The 12657-nt window shown below is 45.7% G+C and overlaps 1 protein-coding gene across 1 annotated transcript in view; it reads left to right on the plus strand.

Moving 5' to 3' along the window:
* LOC145357551 (collagen alpha-6(VI) chain-like) overlaps window positions 1–12657 on the plus strand; it is a 115272-nt gene that overhangs the window by 23893 nt on the left and 78722 nt on the right. The window contains exons 8-9 of the mRNA XM_080211025.1: window positions 7481–8056; window positions 10952–11515. Of these exons, the coding sequence (XP_080067151.1) occupies window positions 7481–8056; window positions 10952–11515 (1140 nt within the window). The remainder of the gene's footprint in view (window positions 1–7480; window positions 8057–10951; window positions 11516–12657) is intronic.

Here is a 12657-nt window from a genome sequence, read left to right on the forward strand (position 1 = left end):
AATAAGGGTTGGAATGCGAGTCCCCACAGGCAATCAAATCTCAAAGTTACAGACAATGTGAGTGGAGAGAGAGTTAAGCACAAGGTAAAGAGATGTGTATTGTCTCCAGCCAGGATAGTTAGTGAGATTTTGCAAGCCCAGGCAAGTCGTGGGGGTTACAGATAGTGTGACATGAACCCAAGATTCCGGTTGTCCTCATTTGGGCGGAACTTGGCTATCAGTTAGCAGTGTCATGGTTGACTTAACCTGAGAGTCTACTCACCCCTGAAGCAAATGCACAACACCAACACTTATTAACTGTACAATACTTTTTATTACATGAATACAATAGGACCACCTCTGCAGGATCGGTAGACTTCTGGTCAGAGAGACCCTGATGGTTTGTTACAGGGTATTTATATGTACAAGTTTTCAAGATTTTGCTGAACCAGTAGTTCCACCCAAAACAAGGTGTGTTCCTGTTAGGGTTTGTTCTATTTTCATTTCATGCAGCATGTTAGCCACTGATTAGCTACCCTCCTTTGGACATGCATGTGCCGGATGCACTGTGAGCTGTGCACGTACACAGGATTGTTCGAAAGTGGGAGGGAGATAACAGTTTGTTCTTTCTTAGGCGTTCTGTTTTCTGTGGTCAAATGGCCTTCACCAACAGATTTCACCTAGGTTGTTTTTCATGTAAAAGCATCAGCTATATGTGATTACAGAACTAAGCAGACACTCTTGAACGAGACAGTTTGAGTAGTAACTGTCATTATGAGCAACTTTAACTATTTAACTTCTCATCCCCTCCTTTTGTCATTCTATGACAACCATAGCAGATTAAATGGGGGCATTGCGCAAGAAGTTAGACAAACAGATCACAAAACGTTGGAATACACACCAGAGGATCCCCACTACCACGATAATGATACCTAGATGGGTGTTCACACCCTTCCAGATCCTGAGAATGTCCCCAAAAGGCCACCAACCAGGAAGATTAAACTTCTGAAACTTTTCTCCTTGTGCACGTATCTTGTCAGCTGCATCCTGGACGTGTTTAGCAAGGTCTGTTATGTTATTTGAGGAGTCAGGGATATAGGACATTTGGTCCCTATGAGGGCACAGATACCTCCCAACACTGCCATCTAGGGCCATTCAATTCTGGTGGGCAACCGTCCGAATGGCTGTGGCCTCGGCCGATACCTCCAAGATTGCTGTGCTTAATTTGTCTAGGCCATCAGCAGTGTCATTTGCAATCTTTTCCAAGGCCGAGGCCACATTGACCATCTCACGAGCAGCCTTTCCTGTCCCATACCAAGGAAAGGCTATCATCCAAAATTGATCCCCCTCGAAAATGGCCCACCGCCCCCCTTTGCCGCCCTTTTAATTGGCATATTCTAGGATGCTGTTTCAGGTAGTTATAATGACGAACATAGGGAACCACACATGCCAAATAGCACGATCCAGACCAATTCTGGGGAAGCCACGGATAGGCCTTATTTCCGCATACAAAGTATATTCCATTATATGCAATAGGATGTTGTACTGACTATGGCCCAGTGGCATTGATAGACTTTCCTGAGCAGTTTGTGACGGGTATTAGTTGGTTGGGTAATATTCAGAATCTAGGTACAATTACTCCAGCCCACTGATTTAGCACCACTTCTAGTAATGCATATAGATCCTTTCTGGTTGTTTCTGAGAACAAAGTGGGTTGGGAGTTTTGATTGATTATAAAAAAGTTAGTAACTATTGGGGGAGGAACTTCTCGGCATGGTACATTGGGTGGCATGGTAGCACAGTGGTTAGCACTGCTGCTTCACAGCTCCAGGGACCTGGGTTTGATTCCCGGCTTGGGTCACTATCTGTGTGGAGTTTGCACATTCTCCTTGTGTTTGCGTGAGTTTCCTCCGGCTGCTCCGGCTTCCTCCCACAGTCCAAAGATGTGCGGGTTAGGTTGATTGGCCATGCTTAAATTGCCACTTAGTGTCCTGAGATGTGTAGGTTAGAGGGATTAGTGGGTAAAATATGTAGGGATATTAGGGTAGTGCCTGGATGGGAGTGTTGTTGGTGCAGACTCGATGGACCGAATAGCCTCTTTCTGCACTGTAGGATTTCTATAAACTTAGATTACAACTATCCAGGCCTTGATCTTTCTCTATCTTGGTAATATTAACTGTGTTTTGATGCAAACTTCCTGATGAGACTATGTGTCCATTACTATTAGCCTCCCTTATGGTGTTATATGTATACGTTCCATTACCTCTAACCACCAACCCCCCCCCCGGCCCTCCCCATTCATCCCGTTTTGCTTTAACAACCATTTAACTGTTTCTTTCTCAATTATCGGGACACGGGACAAGGGAACTCCCCCTTGCACATGACAAGGGACTTGGGAACTTACTCAAATTGAATCATAATGCATACATATATGACGTGCACAAAAAGGCATTAACGTCCATTAGTTGGTTCATCATTAATCAGTCAGTCACTTTCTATACTTCTTGGGTATGAGCCATCCATTCACCCCTGACAGGACCGTCAGACTGAGGATAACAATGAGGACCTTCACGTTGTTTTGATAGAGGATGAAGTCCACCGTTTGCAATCACTCACACGTATCCACCAAGGCTGTCCTTCGACTTTAACTGCAGTTGGAGTTTGGAGGAGAACCTGGAACGGTCCCTTCCACCCTGGCCCAAGTTTGGGGCGGTCCCAGTTTCTTATCAGATCTCCCACCTGGGGTTCAGTAAAGTCAGTCTGCGAGTTGGGATCTAGATTTGGCTCTGGTTGTTCGTTCGCTCCGAAGGCACACTGAACCTGTGAATCTAGAAACCTTGACGATGATATTAGTTGGCGGAACTACTTCAGCATTTCGTCACCCATAACATGCAAATTGATCTGCGTGGGTGGGTTCATAGTTGCATCCCAGGGCGTTCTACTTGGCCTACTATAGATTATTTCGGTGTCCGTCAACCCAGTGGAGTGGGGAGTTATTCTCGTGTGAAAGAGGGCAGGACCTTCAACCAATTTAGACCAGTTTCAGATGGTAAGTTGGCCAGCTTGGCTTTAGGGGTCCCATTAGCCCTTTCCACCAGTCCCGCTGCCTGGGGGTGATAGGCACAGTGAAACTGGATGTGTAATGCATCACCCAGTTCCTTGTTAATTTTTCCAACAAAATGAGGGCCATTGTCTGAGCTAATCTGTCGAGGTATACCAAATCTGGGTACAATTTCTGTCAATAATAATTTCACTACTGTAGAGACTTTGTTATTGGTGGTGGGAAATGCCTCGATCCAGCGGCTGAACGCATCAACAATCACAAGACAGTATTTGTAGCAATGTACAAGCAGCAATTCTATAAAATCTAGCTGGATGCAATCGAACTGGGCCCCCGGCAAGGGCGTGCCCCCCTGCGGACACCTGATATCCTGGCCGACATTATTCTTTCAACATATTAAACATGACGGGGCGGCCTCACTTAATTGTGGGTGTCACCAGGTGCGGAGCAGTATTCCGCACATTCCCTCCTTGCCTAGGTGCGTAGCCGGGTGCAGGCAATCAATCAATAAAGGCAATAATGTATTAGGTACACAAACTTGGCCGGCTGGTGTGACCCATAAGTCTATGGACGCTGAGTGCGAATACCCACGTGTCTTCCAAAGGTCTGTTTCGGAAGCAGGGGCATCTCCCTGTAAGCGCGCAACAGTGGCCACATCTGGCATGCCCGGCATGTTCAAAGGAGGAGAGTGACTTATTGCCTGCTTGTTCATAGAAGGCACAACCAGAATGCCAGAAGCTGCAGTAGCCTTCGCGGTATAGTTAGCTTGAGAGTTTCCCTCAGTAACTGATGAGGGATCCATCTGGTGAGCAGCACACTTTATAATAGCAAGCTGAGCGGGGAGAAGGATCGCCCTGAGGAGGTTTTGGACAAAGGGGGTGTTTTGAATAGGAGAGCCAGATGAAGTGAGGAAACCCTTTGGGCCCAAAGCTGGCTGAAATCATGAGCAATCCCAAAGGCATGCTGTTCGATTAGGGAATTGCCTCTGGCGGTTCAGGACTTGGTCAGCAACCGGTGATAGGGAAGGCCCTACAACCGTGAAACTAGTAGATCCATGGCGTAAGTTAAAGGGTTGATAGATCATCATCATCATTGGTAGTTGTGAAAGTATCATTGGAGGTTCCAATGTCCGACCTCTCAGTACTGGGTGATTCCCTTTTCTTTTGTATCATCTGAAAGGGTTGCTGCCCCAGCCCTTTACATCTCTTTCTCTTGGGTTTGGTCTTCCCACTCACTCTCTTTCTTGTTTGGGACCTAATGCAGTGAGCCGGGGGATCGTGATAACCAGGGTTTGGTGAGGGAGGGGAGGGAGTCACTACTTGGGCTGGATAGCGCAGGGACTGGAGGAAGAGGGGGAGGTGGCGCTGGTGTAAGTAGTGCAGGTATGGCAGCATTATAGGGTGGTGGGGGAGGTGGCATAGGAAGGTGGTGGTAATGGACCCAGAGGGATAGTAGGCTGGGTAATCTAATCATCCTCTCGATCATCAGTATTGCCAGTTTTGAACAATATCGACAGGCCAAATGGGTCTTGAGGGCCCTCGCTCTTATCGGCACCACACTGTTCCTTTTGTCTAGCTAAGCCCTCACACCTATCCTTTTCCCCTTTTCCCCATTTTTCTCGTTCCTCTCTCTCTCTCTTATCCCGCTCATGTTTTTCACACTCTTGTCTCAAATCTTCCCAAGTCTTCAGATTGCCACTATCATCACAATCATCTAGCCCTCTATGACATGCATTGTCTCTCCAACTGGCCAGTTTTGTCTCCTCATTCTTCTCATCAGCTGACTTTTTCCACAAAGACATCAAAACCTTCCATTTGCTGCCTGCATTTCATTTCCAAACAGCCTCGTTTCCAAATCCCATGTTCCCCCTAACGGCCAATTTTCACTTCCCAATTTTTTGTTAAGGCATCCAGACAACTTCCTCAGCGTTTTTTCCTCAGCAGGATTCTGAAGACATATAGTATACAGAGGGGTACCTAGTGTTTGATCCATTTCCTTGACCTCTCAGGTAAGTGTAATTCTAGTAAATTCCCTAAATAACCCCAACAGAGGACTCGAACCACCTGTTCCTCATTGTTAGCAGCCCTCTACTGGAAGTGTTCCCAACAATGAAGGCCTGTCAAACGACGGTTTGTTGACCTGGAGACTCAAACCACCAGGGACCTTTACCAACAGTGGACTCGAACCACCCACTCCTGGCTTGGGGACTGGAATCCCAACTGATTCACCTGTTACCAATGGAGGACTGAAACCACCTGTTTGATTTACCAGTTGGTGTACAAGAGTGTAGAATGCCTCCAAGTTCCGTCAATGTAGGCCCTCGGGGGATGTGGGGTCGACTGATTATGAGGTTAGCAAGAGAGACCAAGGCTAATCTTACCTTGTGGGCCTGTCCGTCTCACAACACCGACACCCAGGCGATCACTTATTAAGTTCATCCCAAAGGATTCTGTATATGTTAGAACCCTGCTCGCAAGCGCTAAATGTCGTGGTTGACTTAACCTGAGACTCTACTCAGCCCTGAAGCAAAAACACAACACCAATGCTTATTAACCTTACAATACTTTTCATTACATTAATGCAATAGGACCACGTCTGCAGGGTCAGTAGACTTCTGGTCAGAGAGGCCCCGATGGTTTGTTACAGGGCTTTTTCTATATGAGTTTTCAAGATTTTGCCGTTAGGATTGGTTCTATTTTCATTTCATGCAGCATATTAGCCACTGATTAGTTACCCTCCTTTGGACATGCATGTGCCAGATGCACTGTGAGCTGTGCACGTACACAGGATGGTTCGAAAGTGGGAGGAAGATAACAGTTTGTTCTTTCTTAGGCGTTCTGTTTTCTGTGGTCGAGTGGCCTTCGCCAACAGATTTCACCTAGGTTGTTTTTCATGTAAAAGCATCAGCTGTATGTGATTACAGAATTAAGCAGACACTTTTGAAAGAGACAGTTTGAATAGCAACAGTCATTGTGAGCAACTTTAACTATTTAATTTCTCACTGGGATACAATGAAAAGTATTGTTTCTTGAACGCTATGCAGGCAAAACATACCGTTCATAGAGTACATAAGGGAGAAGGAAAAGAGTGGGTGCAGAATATTGTGTTACACTCATGATAGAATCTGTACAGTGCAGAAAGACCCATTCAGCCCATCGAGTCTGCACAACAGACAACAATGTTGTCTGAACAACATGATAACAATCCCATCTCACGCTATCCCCATAGCCCCACATATTGCCCCGCTAATTCCTTTAACCTATGCATCCTGGGACAGTAAGGGGCAATTTATCATGACCAATCTACCTAACCACACATCTTTGGACTGTGGGAGGAAACTGGAGCACCTGGAGGAAACGCGTGCAGATAAGGGGAGAATGTGCAAACTTCACACAGACAGTCACCCAAGCTGGGAATCGAACCTGGGACTCTGGCATGGTGAGGCAGCAGTGCTAACCATTCTGCCCACTCATAATTAGGGTGCAGTAAAAGTTCAGCTTAATAGATGGTAGGTCCATTCAAAAGTCTGATGGCAGCAGGGAGGAAGCTGTAGGATCTTGATCAATTTGGCCAGTAGACTGACGAATGGCAGATGGAGTTTAATTTAGATAAATCCGAGGTGATGTATTTTGGTAGATCGAACCAGGGCAGGACTTACTCAGTTAATGGTAGGGTGTTGGGGAGAGTTATAGAACAAAGAGATCTTGGGGTACAGGTTCATAGCTCCTTGAAAGTGGAGTCACAGGTGGACAGAGTGGTGAAGAAGGCATTCGGCATACTTGGTTACATTGAATACAGGAGTTGGGACGTCTTGTTGAAGTTATCCAAATCATAGGTAAGGCCACACTTGGAATACTATGTACAGTTCTGGTCACCCTATTATAGAAAGGATATTATTAAACGAGAAAGAGTGCAGAAGAGAGGATGCTACCGGCACTTGAGGTTTGAGCTATAACAAGAGGCTCAATAGATTGGGACTTTTTTCTCTGGTCCGTAGGAGGCTTACGGGTAATCTTATAGAGGTCTATAAAATAATGAGGGGCATAGATCAGCTAGATAGTCAATATCTTTTCCCAAAGGTAGGGGAGTCTAAAACTAGAGGGCATAGGTTTAAGGTGAGAGGAGAGAGACACAAAAGGGTCCAGAGGGGCAATTTTTTCACACAGAGGGTGATGAGTGTCTGGAACAAGTGGCAATAGTAGAGGCAGGTACAATTTTGTCTTTTAAAAAGCGTTTAGACTGTTACATAGGTAAGATAGCTACAGAGGGATATGGGTCAAATGCAGGCAATTGGGACTAGCTTAGTTGTTAAACAAAAGGTTGGCATGGACAAGTTGGGCCGAAGGGTTTGTTTCCACGCTATAAACCTCTATGACCCTAGATAGTTGATGTTATGTAAAGATAGAACAATAATTCTACTGCTGTTCTCTCTCCCTCTAGTCTGCTTGAGAACACAATTGGCAGATATCGTTTTTGTCATCGATGGATCAAGCAGCATTCAGCCGTATGATTTTGAGAGTATGAAGAAGTTCATGGTGACAATGGTGAACAACTCCGCTGTGTCTCCCAACAAGGTTCGGTTTGGAGCCATATTGTACGACAGTGCGCCTGTCGTCCAATTCCAGCTGGATCAATTCAGGAGTAAAAGCGAAGTCCGTGAAGCTATTACTCGACTGCAGAAGAGAGGAGGAGGTACCTACACTGCCCGCGCTCTTGAGCAGGCCAAAGAGCTCTTAGTGCTGGAGAAAGGGGGTCGGCGGACAGCGGGGGTATCGCAGTTTGTCATCGTTATCACTGACGGGGAAGCCACAGACTCAGCAGAGGTACCAGGGACAGCGGATGACATCAGAGCGGATGGAGTGACCATATTTGCCGTTGGGATAGCTGGAGCTAATGAAGATGAACTCAAGGCAATTGGAGGCACAAAAGAAAATTACTTCTATGTTCAAGACTTTGATGCCTTGAAAAACATAGTTAAGGATATCTCGCAGATGGTTTGTACGTACACAAATCCAGGTAAAGGCATATTTGTGATTTTACAATGAGACAAATTCACAGAAGTGAGTGTAGTAGAATGAAGTTAAAGGCCCGATTGGAGCTTTGTGGTTTGTGTTGGTTGGGGATGGGTGCAGTCTCACTCCATTTTGGCTCCTGCCGGGCTGTAGTATGACTATCACCCAGTCAGAAGTGAAGTTTAAAAGGGAGTAGATCATTTTTGGGTAGGGGCAGCATTTCATAGAATCATCGAATCCCTACAGTGCAGAATGAGACCGATTGGTGCATCGAGTCCGCACTGACTCTCTGACAGAGTATCTTACCCAGGCCCCCTCCCTCGCCCAATCCCCATGACCCATGTACTTACCCTGTTAAACTCCCTGATCTATATATCTTGGAACACTAAGGAGCAATTTAGCGTGGCCAATCCACCTAACCTGCACACCTTTGGACTGTGGGAGGAAGCCAGAATGCCCAGAAATCCATGCAGATGCGGGGAGAACGTGCAAACTCCACATAGACAGTGAGCTGAGGCTGGAATCGAATCCGGATCCCTAGTGCCGTGAGGCAACAGTGTGAACCACTGTGCCACTGTGCTGCCTCATGGGGGATTGCGGTTGTCAGCAGAGCACCAGATACTGTGCTTGATTCAGGCAACATCCATTGCAAATAGGCATCCTACATGTTGGTGATCATCTGATTTAGAAGAGAATTGATGGGAGTGGGAATGGGGTTTGATGAGCTTTATCACAGTTCCCGGGTGCCCTTTACCCTCCTGGCACTTGCATTCCACATCGGGGTATGCAGGGAACACAGGCGCATTGTGGGCCTCAGGGCATCTATCTCGTATTACAGGGAGTGAGCCAACTCTGACCCCAATGCCAAACAGTTATCTCTCTTTGCTTCATAATTGAAGTATTAGGACGCAAGATCCAGCATTAAAAAATGTAAATTTTTAAAAATTTGATTTATTATTGTCAGATGTATTAGTGTGTAGTGAAAAGTACTGCATACCGTTCATAGAGAAGGAAAGGAGGGGGTGCAGAATGTAGTGTTACAGTCATAGCTAGGGTGTAGAGAAAGATCAACTTAGTGCGAGATTGGTCCATTGAAAAGAATACAATTTCAAACTGCAACAAAGCCCCCTTAATAAGTGGTGAGTATACTATCTGACATAGTCAGGAAAGTACCAAGTTCAGTTCTATTTTAATAAAACCCATCACCGTACTGAGGGAGAGCCGTATTGGACTCAAACTCTGTTTTTCTCTCTCTTCACAGATACTGCCAGACCAGCTGAGTTTTTCCAGCACCTTTTGGCTTTTATTTCAACCCCCTGGCTGAGATCACATGGACTGTCACAATAAACCCACAGTGGGAAAGCATTTCTCAAAGACACAGCTGCTGATTGCAATGCAGGCAAATGTGCCTCGGAGTGTCCAGTCAGGGCAGCATCAGACATGGACTGTTATGCCACCCATAGGTGGCTAATGTCTGTCAGTACCTGTCATTTAGTCTGAATGGTGAATAGTCGATTGAGTGACACAGAAATCACTTGCGCGCTTAAAAGAGAAAAAATAGAAGCAGGAGTAGGCCATCTAGCCCTTCGAGCCTGCCCCACCATTCAACAAGATCATGGCTGACCTAAAGTGGATCAGTTCCACTTTTTCGCCTTCTCCCCATAACCCTTAATTCCCTTGTCTATCAGAAACCTATCTACCCGTGACTTAAATATATTCAGCGAGGTAGCCTCCACCACTTCAATGGGCAGTCACCCAGTGGCATGGTAGCACAGTGGTTAGCACTGCTGCCTCACAGTGCCTGGGATTCAGGTTCAATTCCATCCTTGGGTGACTGTGTGGCGTCTCCCCTGTGTCTGCATTGATTTCCTCTGGGTGCTCCAGATTCCTCCCACAGTCCAAAGATGCGCAGGTTAGATGGATTGGCCATGGCACATTGTCCCTTGGTGTCAAGGGGATTGGTGGGTTAAGTACATGGGGTTAGGGGGATAGGGCCTGAGTAGCATTGTTGTTGGTGCAGGTTTGATGGGTCGAATGGCCTCCTTCTGCACTGTAGAGATTCTATGATTTTACAGCAGCCACATGTGGGCAGTTCATGCAGTTGCATTTCTTGAGTGTGCAGTTACTTGTTAATTAAATCCTTTCAGATAGCCTTGCCATCTTCATTCACAAACCGTGGCATAACATATATCTGCTGTGTTGGTAAAACTGATAGATTGTTGCCTAATTCAGGGCTGTTCAGCTTTAACTGTGTTACGATCAGGCAAGTGCGGGTCATCTTCTGTGAGTCATGGCACTGGGGAATTTAGTCAGAGTAGAAGGTGGAGAGTTGGAGAATGAATATTCCCTCTAAGCATTTAAATGAATGTCTTGGTTACACCAGGCATCAAAGTATCAGAATCTCCGGTGCAGAAGGAGGCCATTTGGTCCATCAAGCCTGCGCCAACAACAATCCCACCCTGTGGTCCTGTCCTATCCACATAACCCCACATACTCACCCTCCTAATCCCCCTGACATTAAGGAGCAATGGCCAATCCATCCAACCCACACATATTTGAACAGTGTGAGGAAACCGGAGGAAACCCACGCAGACACAGAGAGAATGTACAAACTCCACACAGACGGTGACCTGAGGCCGAAATTGAACCCAGGTCTCTGGCGCTGTGAGGCAGCAGTGCGAATCACTGTGTCACTGTGCCGCCCCGTATATCATGCCCAAATTGTGTTGACACCAACACGCCCAATGTGAGTGGTAGAAACTATATTCTAAAAGGTGGCAGTGGCCATGAGGCTTACTCCAAACAAGAGCTGGGACCTACATAGAGCAGAAGATTGAGAGAAGAAATAAGTATGTTGACCTGTACAAAGCTTTAACTGATTAATCTTTTCTTTTGTTAGAATGTGAACTTCAACAAGCAGACATCGTTTTCCTCGTAGACGGTTCTGAGAGCATCATGGTCAAAGACTTTAGCTACACAAAGTCTTTCATGAAAAATATGGTTGACTTTTTCACTGTCGCCCCGAGTGCTTTCCAGTTTGGTCTGGCCCAGTTCAGTACATCTTTTCAAAAAGAATTCGACCTGAAGGATTTCTCAATGAAGAAAGGATTGATGGCCAAGATTGAAAATATGGTCCAACTGAGTGAAGGAACCGATATTGGATCAGCGCTGACTAAGGTGGCTAGCCTGTTCATGAGTGAAGCAGGTAGTCGGAAAGCCTCTGGTGTACCCCAGTTCCTGCTGGTGATCACTGATGGGAAATCGAGGGGGAATGTGGTTCTCCCAGCTGACAGACTGAGAGATATGAACATTTATATTTTGGCTGTGGGAGTGGGGAATGTGGATCTGAACCACCTTCTGCAAATCTCAGGCTCACAAGACAGCATCTATTCTGTTGAAAACTTTCAGGACTTGGTCAAGATTAAACAAAGGATTGTCCGCAACATTTGTGATCTAAACACAGGTGAGTGAAGAGTTTCTTCAGATGGTCAGTTCTTATTACTGGACTTTATGACGGTCCTCAGAACTACAAAAATATGTCTTCCCCATGGTATGATAGTGTTGTCGTTACTGGACTATTGATACAGGGAACCTGAGTTTGAATAGTATCATGGTAGTATGCATTCAATTTCAAAAATGTAAGGATGGTCTTGGTAAAAGTGACATTTTGAAGCTGTTGGGCAATTGTAGGCTCCCAAATGGCTATTAATATTCTTTAGGGAAGGAAACTTATCATCCCTATCCACTTTGGCCTATATATTAGCATTTAACCCTCCCATATCGGTGTGGTTGATTCTCAGATGCTATATGACTGGAATCTCCTGTTGCAGTATATTTCTGGAAGATTATAGTTGGAATTTTAGAGCTCTCTCATGGCAGAAGATCCTGCCTGTGGGAAGGACTGGACAGTTCCGCCCTGTTTGTACTTTCATACTTGTTTTCGAATGTCTCCACGGCCTCGCTCCATCCTCCCTGTGTCTGGAATCTCCTACAGCCCCATAATTCTCCGAGATATCTGTGCTGTTCTAATTCTGGCCCCTGGACTATCCCTGATGGTAATCATTTCACCATTGGTGCCCATGCTTCAGGTGCCTGCAACTTAAGATTTGGATTTACCAATCTAAACTTCTCCGCCTCTCTACTTTACTTTCCACTTTCTAAGATATGCCTTAAAATCTATCTTTCTAACCATGCTTTTAGATATTGTTCCTAATGTGTCATATTTTGTTTTATAATGCCTCTATGAAGCACCTTAGGACTTTTAACTACATTAAAGTGCCTCATAAATACAAATTGTTGGTGGTGTTGTATGTCACTGTGATCACAGCAGCCCAGATCTTGCCATCAGTGATAGGTAATCCCACTCCGCGATTCCAGAAGGTGAGTTGGAAGAGGGGGTGCGGGAAGGGGTGGGGATGAGCATTGTTGGGATGGGGGAGGAGAGGGGAGTGAACATTAACCTGAGGACAAGGTGAGAGGTGAACATTGTGGGGAAGGTGGATGAATATTGTTGGGTAAAGCCCAAATAAAGTTCCTATCTAATTAACGTCAGAAAATACAGCATTTTTAAGAACTGGGCGTTTCTGGCTGGCCAATACTTGTTGC

This window comes from Carcharhinus amblyrhynchos, chromosome 2 (assembly GCF_965287045.1).
Source record: "Carcharhinus amblyrhynchos chromosome 2, sCarAmb.v2.hapA, whole genome shotgun sequence".
Lineage (NCBI taxonomy): Eukaryota > Metazoa > Chordata > Chondrichthyes > Carcharhiniformes > Carcharhinidae > Carcharhinus > Carcharhinus amblyrhynchos.